The 18,217-nt window shown below is 43.6% G+C and overlaps 1 protein-coding gene across 1 annotated transcript in view; it reads left to right on the forward strand.

Annotated features, from left to right (window-relative positions):
* The window catches only part of TEX26 (testis expressed 26), a 27,851-nt gene extending 9,990 nt beyond the window's left edge, over positions 1 to 17,861 (forward strand). Inside the window, exons 3-7 of the mRNA XM_012642122.1 lie at positions 762 to 927; positions 4,370 to 4,526; positions 10,023 to 10,199; positions 12,326 to 12,487; positions 17,695 to 17,861. Coding sequence (XP_012497576.1) covers positions 762 to 927; positions 4,370 to 4,526; positions 10,023 to 10,199; positions 12,326 to 12,487; positions 17,695 to 17,756 — 724 coding nt within the window. The 3' untranslated portion in view covers positions 17,757 to 17,861. The remainder of the gene's footprint in view (positions 1 to 761; positions 928 to 4,369; positions 4,527 to 10,022; positions 10,200 to 12,325; positions 12,488 to 17,694) is intronic.
* The last annotated feature ends 356 nt before the right edge of the window (positions 17,862 to 18,217 follow it).

An 18,217-nucleotide genomic window follows, 5' to 3' on the forward strand; every position in this document is an offset into this window, starting at 1 on the left:
AGGCTGGTTTCGAACTCCTGAGCTCAAACAATCCGCCCACCTCGGCCTCCCAGAGAGCTAGGATTACAGGCGTGAGCCACCGCGCCCGGCCCTGACAATTTCTTTGTTGAAGAAACAGGATTGTTCTTCTGGATTTTTCTGATTTCATTCCATCATGTCATTTAAAATATTCCTTTTTTCATATATTTGCTGTAATCCAACATTCTAAAGACTTCATCTGATTTGGGTTTTGTATTTTGGCAAAAATTGTTAATAGGTGATGCTGTGTATATCTATCCAGAAGCGCATGATGTCTGGTGGTCCCTCTTTTGAGCTGTGAGTGAACATTGCTGGTCGTTGCCTAGATGCATTATTTCATGAGGGTGCAATCCAGTGATAGCCTACTTCTTATATTTCTTCTTTTTATCAACTGGAATACTTCTATAAGTTTCTATAAGAAACTTTTCTTCATCAACTATTTGGATACAACAAAGCACTGTTTGTATGGGAGAGTACCCAGCTCTTTAAAAAAAATTAATGAAATAAATTTCAGATTGTTATTTTTTAAAATTTCATTTTAGGTCTTGATACTTTTGTTAAGAGCCATCCTAAAATACAAGACTGTTTCTTTTCAAGGGAATCTGGAAATTAAATTATTTCTGGCATCAAGTCTTAAGCCAGCCAATCTTTAAAAAGATGTAATGAATAAAATGATCTGACGTGTACTAGCGTGAAATTTGACATTTAATCACTTACTCTAATTTTTACTGTTTTTTTTATAGTCAAAAGAGTATCAGAAGATTAGGATATACATACTCACTTAGTGACTCTATTCCCAATCAGACACAATACAATGATGAGTACGTCTGGAAAGCATATTCTAAAGAAGAGTTGATCAACCCTGGGACTTCAAGAGGAACCAGGAGCCACAAGTCTCACCCCAATGAAGTAAGATAACATCTGCATACCTGCTGGATTTAATACCTTAAGAATGAGAGTTTGAATATTTTGTAAAGACCCTTCATCTTCCACAGTCATAGCATACACAGTCCCTCTTTGACTAGTTTTTGTCTACCTTCTCACATTTATTTCTAACCACTTCTCTATCCCCTAGGGGTTTTTTAAGACTTTTAACAATTGAAGTGAAATTCACATAATGTAAAATTAATCATTTTAATGTGAACAATTCACTGGCACTTAGTATATCCATGCTGTTGTGCAGCCATCACCTCTACAGTGTTCTAAAACATTTTCATCACCCTAGAAGGAAACCCTATACTCAATAAGCAGTTACTTCCACTCCCCTAACCCTAAGCCCCTGGCAACCACCAGTCTGCTTTCTCTCTCTGTAGATTACCTATTCTGGATATCTTACATGTGGGATCATATAGTAGGTCACCTTTTGTGCTTGGCTTCTTCACTCAGCATGCTTTTGAGTTTCAATCATATTGTAGCAAGTATCAGCACTTCATTCTTTTTCATGGTTGAATCATACTCTATGGACATAGCACAATTTGTTATCCGTGTATCTGTTGATAGATATTTTGGTTGTTTCTACCTTTTGAGACTATTTTGAATTGTGCTGCTACAATAGGCGTGTATAAGCACTTGTGTTTGGTATTAAGTTTTGTGTATTCTCAACCTCCAGGTCTTTTATTATTCTGTTGCCTCTATCTAGAATGCCCTTCTCCTGTGCACCAAGGGAACCCCTATATTTTTCCAAAGCTCAGCTCAAAGAGAGCCATCTCTAAGTCCTTTCTCCCTTGGATGGAAGTAACTAATCCTCCCTCTGTGTTTTCTTGGCCTTGTATACCTCTCTCCCACCAGGAAAGGCAATGCTTAGTTGTAGTAAATGGTTTCATTTAGTTGGCTGCCACCTGGGATGGAGCCACCTGGAGTGGAGCCACCTGCATGCATTCCGTAGATGATACAGTGGTAGAATGGACAGGATTTGATGACTATCAGGATGTGAAAGATAAGGAAGAGGAAAGAGGGAGGGATGACATCTATCCTGACGTGGACAGCTGGGCATATGCTGATGCTGTTTATTGAGCTGGAACATGGCGGATGACCAGGTTTGGTGGGGAAGGACACAGGGGAAAATGGGAGTTCAATTGAAGACGTGTTGGATGAGGGTATATCTAAGAGGCAGTTGAATATACAGGTCTGGAACCTGGGGGAGAGAGATGAGCTGGAGATATAGACTTCAGAGTCATACACACATAACCCGTTTAACTTGGTTCCTTATGACATCCATTCATTATAACCTATTTACCTCTTGAATATTTTCTTCAATATTTAAAAATTAATGTGAAATACTTGATTATAATATTATACTATATATGTATATATGCATACACATACACACAAGCATATAATTTTCCCTTCCTCTAAGTGCTATCGAACGAAGGCTCTCAGCCAAGGAGAGGTAGTGTGGCAGACTGTCTTGTCCTGAGCCAATGAGAGCTAGCCTGGCAGACTGCCCTGTGTGTTCTCAGCCAATAAGAGCTAGCATGGCAGACTGCCGTGTGTTCTCAGCCAATGAGTGTTCACATGCCAGACTGCAGGCCCTATTAATCCAGGTTTTGAACATCAACAGCTGCTAACATCACACAAAAAGAAACAACCATATATTACATGCCTCCTGCAGTCTTGCCAAACACCACTTATAGTCTAGTCAAAGATACTGAATCTGAATCTGAGTCTCTGGATCCAGCTGCCAATTTGCAGGAAATACAGGGAACAGAGGAATGTATGCAGTCAACAAAATCCAGACCATCTGAACCTCTATACATCAAACAGCTTCTTCAACAGATAAATTATAATTGGTTTCTCCAGTAGGTAAATTATGGGGGGAAAAAAGAGGATTGCAAGAGAACCTGAAAATTAAATGAGTTTCGAAAGACATATTTGGGACAGTGAGTATGCATAATGATTTTGAGGAATTTCAGTGTAAAAGGAAAGTGAGAATATCTTAGTAACTAGAGGGGGAATTCAAGTGAAGAGAGTGTTTTCTTTTTAAGGGAGGAGAAATAAAGCCATGCTTGGATACTAATGGCAATGATCCAGCAGGCAGGGAGAAATTGAAGTTGCAAGAGAGAAGTAAAATTGTTGGAGCAGGTTGCCACAGTATGTTAATGGAAGCTCTGTAAAATAATTTAAAGAGGTTTATTCCAAGGTTTATTCACACACACCATGTGTGTGACCATGGCCTGGGGAGCCAACCCAAGAAGTCTTGAGCAGGTGGTCCCAAGGTGGTCAGGTTACAGTTTGGTTTTATACATGTTAGAGGGACAGGAGTTGCAGGTAAAATCATAAATCAATGCACGGAAGGCATACATTGATTTGGCCTGAAAAGGTGAGACGTCTTGAAGCAGGGGCTTATAGGTGGGATCTCAGATTCTTTGATTTGCCATTAGTTAAAGAAACAAAGTTTTGTCTAAAGCCTTGGAAGATAAGGAAGTCTGTTAATCAGAGAAAAACCGCAGTATACTGACTCAAGCGATCTGTTAAGCAAACTGATGGCCCGCAGGTGGGATTTTACTTTTGCCCTGCATGGCCTTAGGCCCTGTTAATAATTTAGCATCTTATTGTCACCAGAGTCTGTTTTGTTAGTCTTACGGTCTCTCTTTTAACATTAATGCTGGCCAGGAACTGTTTTAGGGTCTTTCTGGAGTCCCCGTGGCAGGGGGGCTTAGAATTTTATTTCTAGTTTACAAGTAGACTGGGATCTTGTGCTCCAGGCGGGGCCGGCCCTCCCGGGAGCGCGTGTGTCTCCTCTACCATCACAGCGTCTGCGAGTGCAGGTGCAGTGGCCGGGAGCTGGTGTGGTGGGCTGTGCAGGCTCTCTGCTGGTGGCTTCAGAAGGCAAGGTCATGAGAAAGAGGGAAGACGGAAAGCGGGGTGGAAGCTTCAAGTTTTATAATAATAAAAGCTGTTTGCGGGGTGGGGTAGTGAGGGGAGAGGAGAGAGTGCCTGCCCTCGCCTGTCCTTCAGCACGTTGCTGAGGCCTCTGCATGAGGCAAGGCTTCCCTCTGGGGCTCCCAAGGGAAGAGCAGCCACTGTCTGTGCTCCTTGGGAATGTCTGACCAGAGACAGGATTAATGTGGGTTTTCTCCTGCCCTCGCCTTGTCTGTGGGAGATTTCTGGTTAGAAGCACAACTCTTTGAAGTTTTCAATCTCATTGTCTTGTCATCAATATGGAAAGTCAAAGAAATGCACGAAGTACCTGCCTTACAGCTAGGTAAACCAATGGCTCCTTGCATACAGGCAACTTCAGCGCAGTAACTGGGTGTAAAGGATTCAAAAGCATGTGTACACGTGAATACTCATGTTCTTGATCCCATTGGGATCCATATGGATTTTCTTGAAAATTGCTTTGCATTTATAGGGCTATTTTATGTGGACACTACCTCAAGGTCAACAAAGGACAACATTAAGGGGCTGCCCCCCTTCGACAATCCCAGCTTCAATGGAAGAAATTAAGAAAGCGATATCAAATCAGTTTGTTTCCATTACTCGGAGAGACTTTGTGGACATAGCAGAAGGTAAACATGTTCGTTTTTCTTTTTCCCGTCGTCATGTGATAGGCACTGGAGATGCAGTGATGAGCAGCTTGGATGTGGTCTCTTCCCTCAAGGAACTCACGGTGTAGACAGGGAAACAGGCAATTTTGCAAACAAGAACTGTCCAGTATAATAAGGTGAACCTTGTAAGAAATGCGGGTTGCAGGGGGTGCACGGGAGGATGTCCAGCCTAATGTGGGGAGGGGGTCAGGAAAGGCTTCCGTTCCTGGGCCTGAAGGATGAAGAGGAATTAGCCAGATGAAGACCGTAGGGAAGAGTGTTGTTGTTGGATTGTGACTGCCTAGAGGAATATTTGTGGAACTAAAAGAACTTCAGCATGAGTAGAACAGCCAGGGGTGAGGGGAGGGCTAAAGAAGAGACCACCGTGCACAGACAGCATCCAGTCTGGAATGGTTTTGCAATTAAAAGGTTTTTACGAGGGTAGTGACACCATTCAGATGCGGGCTTTAGAAGCCTCACGCTGGCTGTGGAGTGAAGAGTGGAGGTGGCCCAGTCTGGAGGAAGGAGGTCAGAGCAGCCCAGGGAGGAGCAAGGTGGCTTGATGCTGGGCAGTGGCAGTGCAGGTGGAGGCACAATCAGCAGGGTGTGGCCGGGCACTTGAGTAGATGATGTTTCTGAAACCGCAAAGGGGATCCAGCCTAGGGCTGGTTGCTCACTGCACAGAAAGCCAATTACTGAGATGATGAGAGTTGCCAAGGGAGAAAGGAATTTTTAATACAAATGACCTCAGCCGGGAGACGGGGGAAGCAACCTCAAATCCATCTCCCGGTTAACAGAGAGTAGGGGCTTTTATAAGGGGTAGAGGAATGTGGCTACTTGCATCTGATAGATTGTGTTGAAATCAATGCAGGTAGTTTGTGCAAGTTAGTGAGGGATGGCGATTCTTAGCATCAGGAGCAAATCTGGAGGCATCACTTTACCTGACTTCAAATTATGTGACAAGGCTATCATAACCCACACAGCATGGTACTGGCATAAAAGTAGACACATAGACCAGAGAGATGCCAACTTCTTTCCCTGCTTTGGCCAGTGTTCAGGCCAGCACTTCATTGCTGACGTTCTCTTCCCCACCTCCTTCTGTGGTTTCACTTTGTCATTCTGGACACCCCAGCTTAGACATCTCCTCCTCTGTGCAACCTTTCCTTGCTATTTTATCCAAAGAGACCTGCCAACCTCTCATTTGTTTCCTTCCAGAACTTCCTATTTTGAAGTCATTTGTTACTGATTCTTGTTTTCTGTTGTTTTCATTTTACTCTTTCCTCCACTATTCAGTAAGCTCCCCGAGGCTGTCATTCACTCAGGGCTGGGTGCAGTGACTGGTATACAGAAGGAGCTCTGTAACTATTTGCTGAATGATGGACAGACTATACAGGAAGTACCTTTTCTCAAGCTCTGTGGATACGGAATAGAAAGACCTCTATAACTGCAGGTAAACATTAAGGGTCATGGGGAAACATTGGACATGTCAGCGTTTTTAAAAGATGTTTTTGAGCTTCCAATCAAAGTTGTCCATTCAGCCGTGGCAGAATACCATTCCCCGTGAGTGGGTAAATACTCAGGACCTGTCGAGACACCTCCTGATCTCCTGCCTCCGTCTGCTTCTCTCCCTTCCCTCGCCCTGCCTTGGTTCAAGCTGCCCGTGTCTCTCTGCTGGTGATCACTGCAGCCCCCCTGCCAGTGCAGTTCCCTCAAATCCACCGTCCGTGCTACAGCCATAGTGAGTCTCCGGATGGGCAAATTGATGTCATTTTACAGCGTAAAACCCTTTAGTGACTCCCTGTTGTCCTCAGGGTAAAAGCATTTGCCTTACGTGAGTCCTGTTCGGTCTGGTCCTGGCCAGCCCCCGACCTTCTCCCTCGCCAGTCCCCACGCTCATGGCCGAGACCGAGCGGCCAGCCGTCCTCCAGTCTTGCACCCCTCCTGCGGCCTCGTGCTGTCCGCTCACATTGCTTCTGCCTCGGAACACCTCCCCCTCCCTTCACTTAGCCCCTGTCTATGCGTAACTCAAGTCCAGGTGTCGGTTCATTTCTATCCTGGAAGCCTTCTCTGGTCGTCCACTTTGGGTCATGGTCCTCCCATGTGTTTTTAGCAGCCCCCGTTCTTATCTCTTTCGCAGGACTTATCACGTGACATTGTAATTATCTTTTGTGTGTGTGTTTGCTTCTCCAATACTTGAAGCGTCTGAAGCACGGGCCATGTTTTAGGCTTGTATCCTCATGAATGAATCAATGCAAGTGAGTGAGAAGCACGAAAAGGTGCTTGTTTCCACATTCGGGCTTGGAGGACATGGCTTTGGTGAATCAGAGCAGCTGATATAGGCAGCACGACTAGCTCCCACTTAGCTGAGATTATGTGCCAGTGCTCCTAATGGTTTTGAGCGGTCCTTGCTGAAAGTTTACTTTTGGATTGGGCCTTTCTGCAGATGCCATGCACAATCTTACAATGGGCCGATTTCTTTCTTTGGGCTAAACCACTCTAGTATCATAGTTACCAAGAGGGAAAGAAACGAGGGGAGCTGAGCCCCTGGGGAGCAGGGATGGCCCCCTGGAAGGATCTTTGGGTCAGGTTCTCTCTGAGTCATGGTTATTATTTCTGTCTATACTTCAGCACCACTGTGGGGCTTCAGGTGTTGATTGGATCCCTTTACATCAGGAACCTCCCTTCTTTCTAATGTGTGCAGGAGCTCATTAACGTGAATTGTGCAGAGACAATAGCAGCCTTCCTTTGTTGAGAAGAACAAAGCCCACACTATGGAATGAACAATACACCGTTTATTAGGAGTCACCTTAAGCATGGACCACACAGGCAGTCACTGGAGTGCGGTTCAGATATTAATTGCTAATCCATGACAATTGTGTTTCTGGGTGTTTTTTTGTTCACTCATTAATTTAATAAATATTTAATGAAGTCTATTGCTGTGGTAAGTACTGAGAATCAATGAAGAGTGAGACTTAGTCTTTGTCTCCAAAGGAACGCAGGCTAAGTCTAGGCCCTGGTTTTTGCTTTTTCTGGATCTTTATCTCCACAGGTCCATCCTGGTGCATGTGGACCAGATGTTTAAGACCCTTTGGAGCCTGGCCCCAACTTACCTCCCTTGTTTCACCCCCAACTACTCCTCCCTTCCCTGCACACCCTGCACTTCTGCCAACCAGCCACATTGCCTGGACATGCTGGGGACTGTTTGCTTCCATGCTGACCTGTTATCAGAGCCCTGCACTGTGTCTGCCTCTTAGTCCTTGTCTTCCTTCTCCTCCCCCGACACAACCCCTCAGTCTCAGGGCTTCCCCATCGCCTTATTCAAAGCCTCTGAGTCAGTGATTCTTAAGCATATGAGAAGTTTGTTCACAGGGTAAGTGGCTGGGGCCCCCACTTCGAGAGACTCTCAATGTCTGGGATGAGGTTCAGCAGTTATATTCTGAGAAACCCTTCCTAGGTGACTCTGACGTCTTATCTCCATGCGAGAAGCACAGTTCCCAGTGTTATGCTTGCAAGATTTATCGCATTCCACATCTGTTTGTCCTGCAGATATCTTTCTAATCACACTAGTTGTCTCAAGGTAGAACAATGGCTTAATTATCTATAACCTTGGTGAACAGCACAGAACACATAGAGAAACTGAAAACATTTGCTATCGAATGGTAGCTCTAGGGAAGAGATACAGATATATGTGTCAAGTATTTCAATGGATATTTGTTTTTCCCTGTAAAGCTATTAGTACATTATAAAAAACAAGTGTCTTAGTCCATTTTGTGCTGCTGTAACAGAATACCTGAGACTGGGTAATCTATAATTAACAGAAATTGATTTGGATCCTGGTTCTGGAGGTTGGGGAAGCCAAGAGCATAGCGCTGGCATCTTGCCAGAGCTATATTCTTGCTGTGTCATCCTGTGGCAGAAGGTAATAGGGCAAGAGAGTGTGAGAGTGAGAAAGAGTGGGAGGGAGCCACACTCATCCTTTTATCAGGAAGTGACTCTTGCAATAACTAACCCACTCCCACAATAAGAGCATTAATCCATTCATGAGGACAATGATCTAATCACCTCTCGTTAGCCCCATCTCCCAACACAGTTGCACTGGTGATTAAGTTTCCAACACGTGCTTTGGGGGGACACATTCAAACCATAGCACTAAGTTGTAGATGGAAATTATAAGAACAGTATCAGATGATTTCCAAAATATCTTAAGGCGTGCTCTGATTTTGAGCCCTACAATTTTCTTCTCTCTGTAAACTGTCTGCTCAGGGGCAGTTTATGAGGCCACTATGAGGAGCATTGAGCACCTGCATCCTCTCCTCCAAGGTCATCTAAAGTAAGAGGCCACATGGAGTGGAACCTTCTCCTCCTCTGCTGGTCTAGACAGAAATTATTTTTTAAAAATCAATATAAAAATGCTCTCAGGTGCCAGTAGATACAATTATGTATCCTTTGATATACAGTGTATACCAGCAGATGCCATTAACCATCATTGGACAGACAATGTAAATTAGAATTTATTTTGAAAATATCTCTTGAAAAACTAATTTGGAGGAGAATTGAGTTCAATGTCAATAGTAATTTGCACTGTTTGGACATCGTGCATGAAGCCCATGTTTTTAACATCTTCCTCCTTCTGAATAAAGATGATATTGTTTGATGTGGGTCTGAACTAAGGCTTTATAGCAGGAATTAGGGGCGAACTCATTCCAAGTGAGATAGACGGCTTGTAACTCTCTCCTCTCTAATCTGTTAATGTTTGTGGAACTAACTTCAGTGCTTCATAGATATTTACTGATGATATATTTAATGAATATGTTTTAGCAGAGATATTTCAAAGAAATAATAGTGCTATTGTCCACTAATGACAATGATGTTACCTAACCTTCCATCAGTGAGGGATAAGCTTTGAATGGGTCTTTCCCAGGTAATGGGGATGACATACACCACCCCATCTAGGGCTATCAGATTAAGCAAATAAAAATGTAGAATGCCCAGTTAAATTTGAATAATGACATACAGTAGATAATGAGTACTTACATATACTTATACTAAAAAAGTATTTATTGTTTATCTGTAATCCAAATTTAACTGGGCATTCTGTGTTTTATATGGCAACCCTATCCCAAATCTCTCGCTGTGCTGCCTGCTCAGCCCCAGGCACTCGGCAGTCCGGGGGGAGTGATCAGTGCCTTCTGTGCCTGCCAAGCAAAACAAACGAACACTCCTCACTGCCATACAAATACATTCATTAGAAACTACGTCTAATCATTTGAGCATATACTTCCTGTGACTGATAAAGCAGAAAATTATTTCTTGGTTGAGGTGTCCATAAAAAGTACATCGACTGTTCCTCCAGATACAAGAGTGGGTTTTTAGTACGATAAATTGAAAGCTACTGCCAGAAGCAAAATGGAATGAAAAGCTACTTAAAAATAGCTTATGATGCGTAATTATCGTCTTCTGTTTCTACCCTCACCCCAGCTCATAAGATTAAGAAAAGTTCTCAGGTGTCTCTGGAACGGAAAAAGTTTCTTCCCCGACCTCTAGACACTGAATTTCGACGGAATTATCAAATTCCAGCTAAAATTCCCGAGCTTCAGGATTTTAGTTTCAAATATGGATGCTACTCAAGCCTGCCAGTTGCTTCTCAGGGTCCAGGTGAGTATGCCTGTAGTTTTTAAAACAACTGTTATAGATCCTAAGCCCTGGATCCAAGACTTCTCAGTACAGAGGGCCCTGGCAGCCAATTTTGATAACGGTCACAGAGAAAGCCAGTGTTCTGGCATGGGATTCGAACCTTGTCACCGTGGCTCCCAGCCTGAAACCCATGGAACTAGTAGATCCCAGAAGAGGAATGATGGCTTATGCCACGAAATGAATACAGTCTCTGCCTAGGAGAAGCAGTGACTGGGATGGGAGACACTTCCTCCTTACGAAGTAAAAGGAAGGACACGGTGGCTATAAAATGACAGAAAAACAGAGTAGGTGGAATGCAGTTAGTCTTGTCTATTATCCTCATGGCGCACCGCTTGAAACTTTTTAAAGTTCCATGCCCAAGCCACCCCCAAGCTACTGATTAAGAGGAAAACTTGGTGTCAGTCTGAAACATGATTTATTCCTGGCATGGAGTTGGGATCAAGTAGTACTTAAGATAAAAATCACAGAATAGAAGCTTAGCATCTTGGGGGCAGAAAGTAGCCTAGAAGTTAACCTCGTCTCCAGCCTCATGTCGTGTATGAATCTCCTCCACCCTGTCCTTGCTGAGAGGTGATACTGTCCCTGTGTACACACTTCAGAGTAGTGTCCTGTCTCCAACTGTTTAAAAAGTTGTAGCAGCTGGAATATTCCTTGCTAAACTTCTACTTATTGGTTCTACTTTTTCCCATGAAAGTTAATAGCATAAATCTATCATTCTATAAAAACCTTATCATATGCCTTCCAAGTCTTCTCTTTTCCAGACCCTACAAATGTTCTTTTCAGGGTGTAGTAGCAAATCCCCTCAGCAATGTAGTCCCCACCTTTGGCCAGTGGCCCCTTCTAGGGGACACCTGGAACTGGAAGGTGCTCTTAAGGTTTACAAAGATTGGGCAAGTTGGAGAAATTAGGTTTTCACATCAGGTCATCAGTATTTTTTTTCACGATAGTTTCATGAATATCAGAACCCACATTAAGTGAACAATATTCAGAATCAAATATAAGTAATCACTTTGATTTGGGGGTGGACTGCATCTCATACCCCATGAGTCTGAATGGAAAATGAGTGCTCACTATCGCTCTTTCAAACTGCTTGGTCAGAGACGCTTGAGTCCCTGGGAGGTGGCTTCTTAGTGTGCCATCCCAAGTCTGCACAGGAGATGTCCTGAAAGAAGAAGCAACTTCTATGAGAGCCTTTGTTTATTATGCAGGTGGTGGATGTGGCCATTGTAGGGGCCAGGGACAACTTTCCCTTTTGCCCTCTGAAGGTTTGCTGAAAAATCAACTGATAAAAGGCAGACTGAAAGGAGAAAGGGTATACAAATTTATTAATGTGCCCAGGAGTCATACAAAATATAAGATCTCAAAGAAATGGCCAGGTGGTTGTCAATTTTATAGCATCTTAAGGTTACAGAAAGAATGTGGGCTCCGAGCTTGGCAAAACAGGTTACAGGAGGAGGGAAGCGGGGAGGCCTGGCTAGCAAAGGTGGTCTCGTTATGCAGAAGAAACCTCACCAGCAGTAGCCCTCAGACAGAATATCTGGTAAATGTTTCTTTCAGACCGTTAAAGGCACCAGGCTCTCAGCTAATCTCTCCTAGATTCAGACGAGGGAGGGGCCCAGAGAAAGCCTGGCTGCCTCAGTGCCGACTGTCTCTCCAGATGCAAATCTCCCCCACAAAAGCCAGCTTTGCAGGGCTACTTCTGTCTGCAGGCCCTCTGAACAACCATCTCAAAATATGTCACAGAAGTATATGTTGGGTGAAATATTTTGGTTTCCTTCCCCATCCTAGCACACCGAGCTGCGTAACAATCCAGTTCATGGAGAACTCCTTTCCTGAACGTGGTGGGCAAACTCACCCTCTGGCCACTGTCTCCCCTCCCACTTCCAACGGCCACAGTCCGGAAGTCCCAGCAGCTCTGCCCCACCCCAGTCGCAGCAGGAATGGGTTTCACTTGGCGCCTTCGTTTCCACTATCATTCAGGATGCCGATTGGGCTCCAAGTTGGGCTCAGGGCTCAGGGGTGCGTTCAGACAAGGGCAGGGATGCTTTGCTTGGGTGACTGTCTCTTGTCCCCCGTGTGTTCCACAGTCCCGTCCATGCTGCACAGCTGCATAAGGAATCAAGCGCGCACGAAGAAGCAGACCACATACCAAAGCGACTACGAGAGAGCACACCTGGATTTCTTGATGCTTTTGGACTCCTTTTCTCCCTCTCAAGTCAAGGAGTACCTTCAGAGTGTTCCCTACAAAGGTAAGATGAGGCCTTGAGTTACCACTTCATGCACTTGTGGACCATAATCCATTGCTTCACGCCAAATAGAAGTTGTTCCAGTGTCTAGCCACGGGAGCTGAATGCCCACAAAAAGGAAAATATTGCCTCAAAAAAAAAATATCTTATAGTGTTGTGCTAACCTCAATCCACTGAAAAGAAATTTCTCTGTAAAGAGGCCCCAGTGACTATATTCCCACTTACTAAAAAGGAGACATACAGCTTTGCACTCATTTCTGAACTCATTTTGCCTATGGTTGAATTGCTCCGGGGTGGTTTCTCTTTTTCTTATAGCTAATTGATTTTCTCCAGTGGGTGTTTGTGCTATCTCATCATTTTGTTTTATTCTGTTTAATTTTATTTCCTGTTGGCTGGTACTTTTTGGTGACAGGCTTTTTAAGGTACATGAGACGTGCCATATATCACACCCTCAAAGAGGGCAAATGCCATTCTCAGGATGGTGTAGCGTCACTCCACACGACAAAGACTTATCCCAGTTCAGGACTGAGTGGTGAGTGTCCAGATCTGGGAGCATCTCAGTGGCAACTAGTCAGTCTAACTGAGGGTGTGCAAAGTGTCAATGCAGAGAATGAAAGAGTTTGAGGAGGGGGCATCGCATGCCCCCATTCCTCACACATGAGCACACAGCCCCATGCAGATGTATATATTTACATAAAGTGCATTCATATGCCACTAAACTAATGTATCACATACATTATAAAACATACAGATAAAGGAGGAAGTAAAAAGCAAATATAAGCGGAGGTTCTAATATTTCTTCCTGCACCCAACAGATCATCCTCTGAACCCCACTTTGCACTCTAGGTATGTGGGGCCGCTAACTTGTTTTGTGCCCCATGATGAATTAAACTCAGGACTTCCCCCAGCTACGCAGGAGCCCTCCAACTGTTCTCTGTCTCCTACCTGACTCTCTTGGGTCCCCAGTTGCTGTCCCCAGCCACAGTCAGAAAAACTTACTCCTCTGAAATCCTTGTTGAAACCCTTCTTCTCTGGGAACTCCTGCCCCAAGCTAGACTGAAACCTCCTGCAGGGAGTTGTGTGTGTGTATGTGCACATGTGTGTGTGTTGGGGAAAGAAGCGTATTTTCCACCCTCACAGACTGAGGACGGAAGGCCTAAAGACCCCTAAAAGAGCTTTAGTGTTGGGTTTCAGGGAAGTGCAAGGAGCAGATGTTTGGCCCCATGTTGAGGCAGAAGCAGAAGTAGGTATTTTCTACTGGGAGGCTCATTCCTCACAGCAGAGGCCTCTGGGCCAGTCTGATGCTTCAGAAGGAAAGCGAGAGGCTCCGGAGGTCTGCTGGCCCTTTCTTTCCACAAGCGGAGCCAAAACTCTGCAGCAAGCTTAAGCCTGCCTTCCTGTTCTCCTCAGCTTTGGTGCCTGTGTGTAAAATCATCCTCTGCATTTCAAGAAGAGTGTATTTTACCTTTAGAAGCCACATCTGTTAGGCCCTGTAGAAGGTATATTTCTGTCTTCGCTAAGCAGATGCTCCCACTTGCCTAAGGACTTGCAGTATAGATGCAGCTGTTGCCTCTCTGCCCTCGTGGAAACCCTGGTGGCTGCGGACACCCCAGTCCCTTGCTGCATCTCAGGTGGAATCCAAACCTTAGCAGTGAGCTAGGAACTCCCCAAAGTGCTCTGGCAGCCTCTGCTCAGCTTGGATCTACATTGTCCAAGGTACCTAGGTAAGCTGATCTTCCAGGTAAACGCCATCTCTCCACCTGATTGCACTTTCCTCCCCAGCTGGTGAGACATCGACTTAGCCTACAAGCTAGCTTTAGGACAGGCTGGTTTTTGTTTCTTCTTAGCTCTCCTGTTTTCCTGTTCCCTTAGGGCAGCGCTGAGGGGAGGCGCCCAAAGGCTGGTGCCCAGAGCTTTGCTATCTGGTGCCGACTTGGCTCATATAGCATCTGCCTCCCCTGGGTTTTAGCTTCTCTTCCAAGCTCTGCTTTAGAGCAGCCCACGCCTCAATGCCGGCTCCGCGAGAGGCTGACAAGCAAATGGGAGGTTCCCTTTGAATTCTTATGCCCCAAACCTCTTGTCATTTTCTAGTGTCAGAGATGACACTAATGCTTTTCAGCTGGCGAATATCTCAGCAGCGCTTTTGTGGCTGAGCGCATACAGAGAATAAAAGAAACCTGGCAGATGTGTGAGGCTGAATTATTATCAACTCAGCTGAAATTATTTTACTGGATTAGCCCTCGTAGGGCGTAGGCCAAGATGGAACAGGAGCCCAGAACACGTCTATTTGCAAGAGAGAGGGAGGAACGGAAAGGATTGGCCTCCCCTCAAACAATGGCCAAGTGAGAGGGTGAGGGGCAGCGGGGGAGATGGGGGAGGGGTGGAATAGAGAAAACTATAGGAAGACAAAAAATAAGGCTAGAGAGGAAAGGAGGAGAGAGAGCTACAGGCAAACCTTCAGTTTTCATTAATTCTGTGCATTACCGCTATTTGGGATTGAGTTTATTTATAACTTGAGGAGATTGAACTAGACGTCTTCAGTGGCTATTCTACTTGCAAAATTATTTAAATCCCTGAGTCTGATTCAGATCACCCACAAGCTGACTCTTTAGGCCGCCTGTTATCTGTTGGTAAAGACTGTGTCGTCGGTTCACTTTGCCCCCACTTGAAAGGTAAAATGATCTGAAATCCAGTTTTCTGTGAACTTGTTCTGCTATGACTCCCTCCCCGTCTCTTTCTCCCACTGCAAATCCTGTGAATTTGTATTTCTGCCTCGCCTGTGATTCCATAGTCAGAATCCATTTGTTTACTCATTCGGTAAACTTCATTGATTGAATACCTACAATGCTCACTGATACGAAGATACCTAAAAAATCCCTCTTCTCAGGAAACTCATTGTCTGGTGCAGGGGACAGACACATAGTTATAATGTCATAAGCTCTGTAACTGAAATAATCTTTGGGTATAGTAGAAGCCTGGGAGAGATACTCCCAACCCTGGGGGTTGGCAGGGAATGAGGGAAGACTGCTCAGAGGAGGTGTCCTTTAAGTCTGAAAGATGAATCTGCATGACAAGGAGAGATGGGACCATGCCTAGCAAAAGGAGCAGCATAAACAACATCAGGAGGACATGAATCTGCATCTATACATGGTAAATAGGGGTGGCATTTGAATTACAGCTGGTAGCCCTTCTGAACAGTTATTAAGTCGACATTAAATTTTACACACACACACTCTCATCTTTTTTACAAATTCACACCAAGCTTGATTCATCTGGTATCTTTGGTATCAAAAAAAAGGATTTTTATTTTTTTGCCTAATTTAAAAAAAAATCCTTGGGAAAAAAGTTAAAAAAAAAAAAAAAGCCTAAAAAGAAAAAGAACGAAAACAGCAAATGTTGAAGACAGGGAGCAGTGAGAAACCCCTGTACACGGCTGGTGGAAACATCAAATAGTGTAATCACGTTGCAAACAGTTCTGGCAGTTTCTCATAAAGTTAAACATATACTGTGATCCAGAAATTCCACTTCTGAGTATTTACCCAAGAGAAAAGAAAACATATGTCTGCAGAAGGGCATGTACAAGAATGTTGATAACCACTTTATTCTTAATAGCTTCAAGCTGGACGCAACCCAAATCTCCATCAACAGGAAAATGGATAAATAAACCGTGGTGTATTCACATAATGAAATACCACTCGACAATAAAAAGGGACGAGTTATTGATGTATACAACAAAATGTATGAACCTCAGAAACATCATGCTGGGCAAAAGAAGGCAGACACAAAAGAATACCTTCTGTATGATTTCATTTATTTGAAGGTCTATAATAGGCAAATTTTATCTGCAATGAAAGAAATCAGAACAGTGGCTGTCTTGGGGTAGGAGGTATTGACTGGGAAGGAGTGGGAAGGGTCTTCTGGGACGGTGAAAAGGATCTATATCATCACATGGGTGTGGGTTACAGGTGGGCAAGTGTCAGTTCATCTGTACACATAAAATCAGTGCATTTCACTTTATGAAAAGTGTACTTCAATTAATAAACACTGGAGTCAAGATATGGAGAAGGGCAGGGATGGTTCAAAATTAAACACAAAGGCCTGGCGCGGTAGCTCTTGCCTGTAATCCTAGCATTCTGGGAGGCCCAGGTGGGAGGATCGCTTGAGGTCAGGAGTTTGAGCCTGCAGTGAGCTATGATGATGCCACTGCACTCTACCCAGGGTGACAGAGCAAGACTCTGTCTCCAAAAAAAAAAAAAAATTAAACACAAGATCATGAGAACAAATAAATGGAAACATAATTGGAGAGAAAACAGGAACACACACGCATACACACACACACACGCACATCCCTGATCTACGGACCTCAGCTGGCATGTGTGACGTGAGCAGGGTAATGTGAACATAGAACGCGATAACATAACATCTCCTGCACTCTTGCTCCTTTTTTGTTTTGGCTGCACAGATGACAGTTGCTGGGAGTGAACACAGTTTTACAGTTCCACTCTGTACTATTAAAAAAATACTTAAATAGGATTAGGGAATCGCAGATGTTCAGAACCAGACAAGACTCCCGCATGTTACAAATGGGGAAACGGAGGCTGGCCCTCGAAGGGCCTTCCCACGGCCAAACAACTATCCCTAAAGGATAGCAAAGCCGACCAACATTGGCGGGTGGAAAAGCAACCCCGGCTTCTACGATATTTTTGGAATAACAATCTCTATTGTTTAAAATCACTGTATATTCCTCTGCACCTGGTAATAAAAGGATAAGATTACTATTTACTGAGTGTCTTTGGTGGGCCAGGCACCATCTCGGTTCTTCACGCACAGCATTCCTAATCCATCCTGACAACCGTGCAAGGTGAGTACTGCTACCTGTATTCAAAGATGAAGAAATGAAGAATCGAAAAGGTTAAATGCTTTGCTAATACTTGCTAGCACAAAAGCTTAAGTCTGTTTCATTCTAAAATCCGTGATGTGTCCAGGAAGGCTGCTTAACACTTGAATGTAAAGTTACTCTTCTTAATCAATACTTACGCAACTGGGCCTCTTTAGGTATTAAATGTAATGGCCTTTGATTATTTTGGTCTTTTATCACATTTGTATATTCAGTACTAGTATCAGATATTTTTCTCCTCCTGGAATTTCTCTATTTAGCATTTGAATACTTACATGGAAATTTTCACCCTGTTTTCCTTTGTAATTTTCAGACAGACAAATTCTGGATCGCTTTATTCGTTCTCACTGTGACACTGACAAAGGGAAGAAATGAAAAAGGAAAATAGTTCAAATGAAGAAAATCTGAAAATTAATGGAAGTGCTAGGAACTGCCTAGTCATTTTCTCAATAATCAAGGAAAAATAAGACAGAAATTGCTCCAAATATGTTGTGATAGTTATGAGTTTGTATATTTTGCTTTGTTGTAGTTTTAAATAATAAAATCATTTAAGGCTACACATTTTCCCCTGAATATAGCTTTAGCTGTGTCCAATAGGTTTTGATGTAATGTTTTTTCTTTTCCCTTTAGGATATTTAATTTGAGGTTTCAATTTTGACTTTCTCTTTGAGCCAGGAACTATGTGGAAGAGATTTCTTAATTTCCCAATAATAAGAGAATTTTAAAATCTTGTTATTGTTGATTTGTTTATTGAATAAATTAAAGTAAAAATCTCTGCTTTGGAAAGTTTATCAAAATTTTCTTTAATACCATGAATCAATATCTGATTAATTTTT

Source organism: Propithecus coquereli, unplaced genomic scaffold, assembly GCF_000956105.1.
Source record: "Propithecus coquereli isolate 6110/MARCELLA unplaced genomic scaffold, Pcoq_1.0 Scaffold175, whole genome shotgun sequence".
NCBI lineage: Eukaryota > Metazoa > Chordata > Mammalia > Primates > Indriidae > Propithecus > Propithecus coquereli.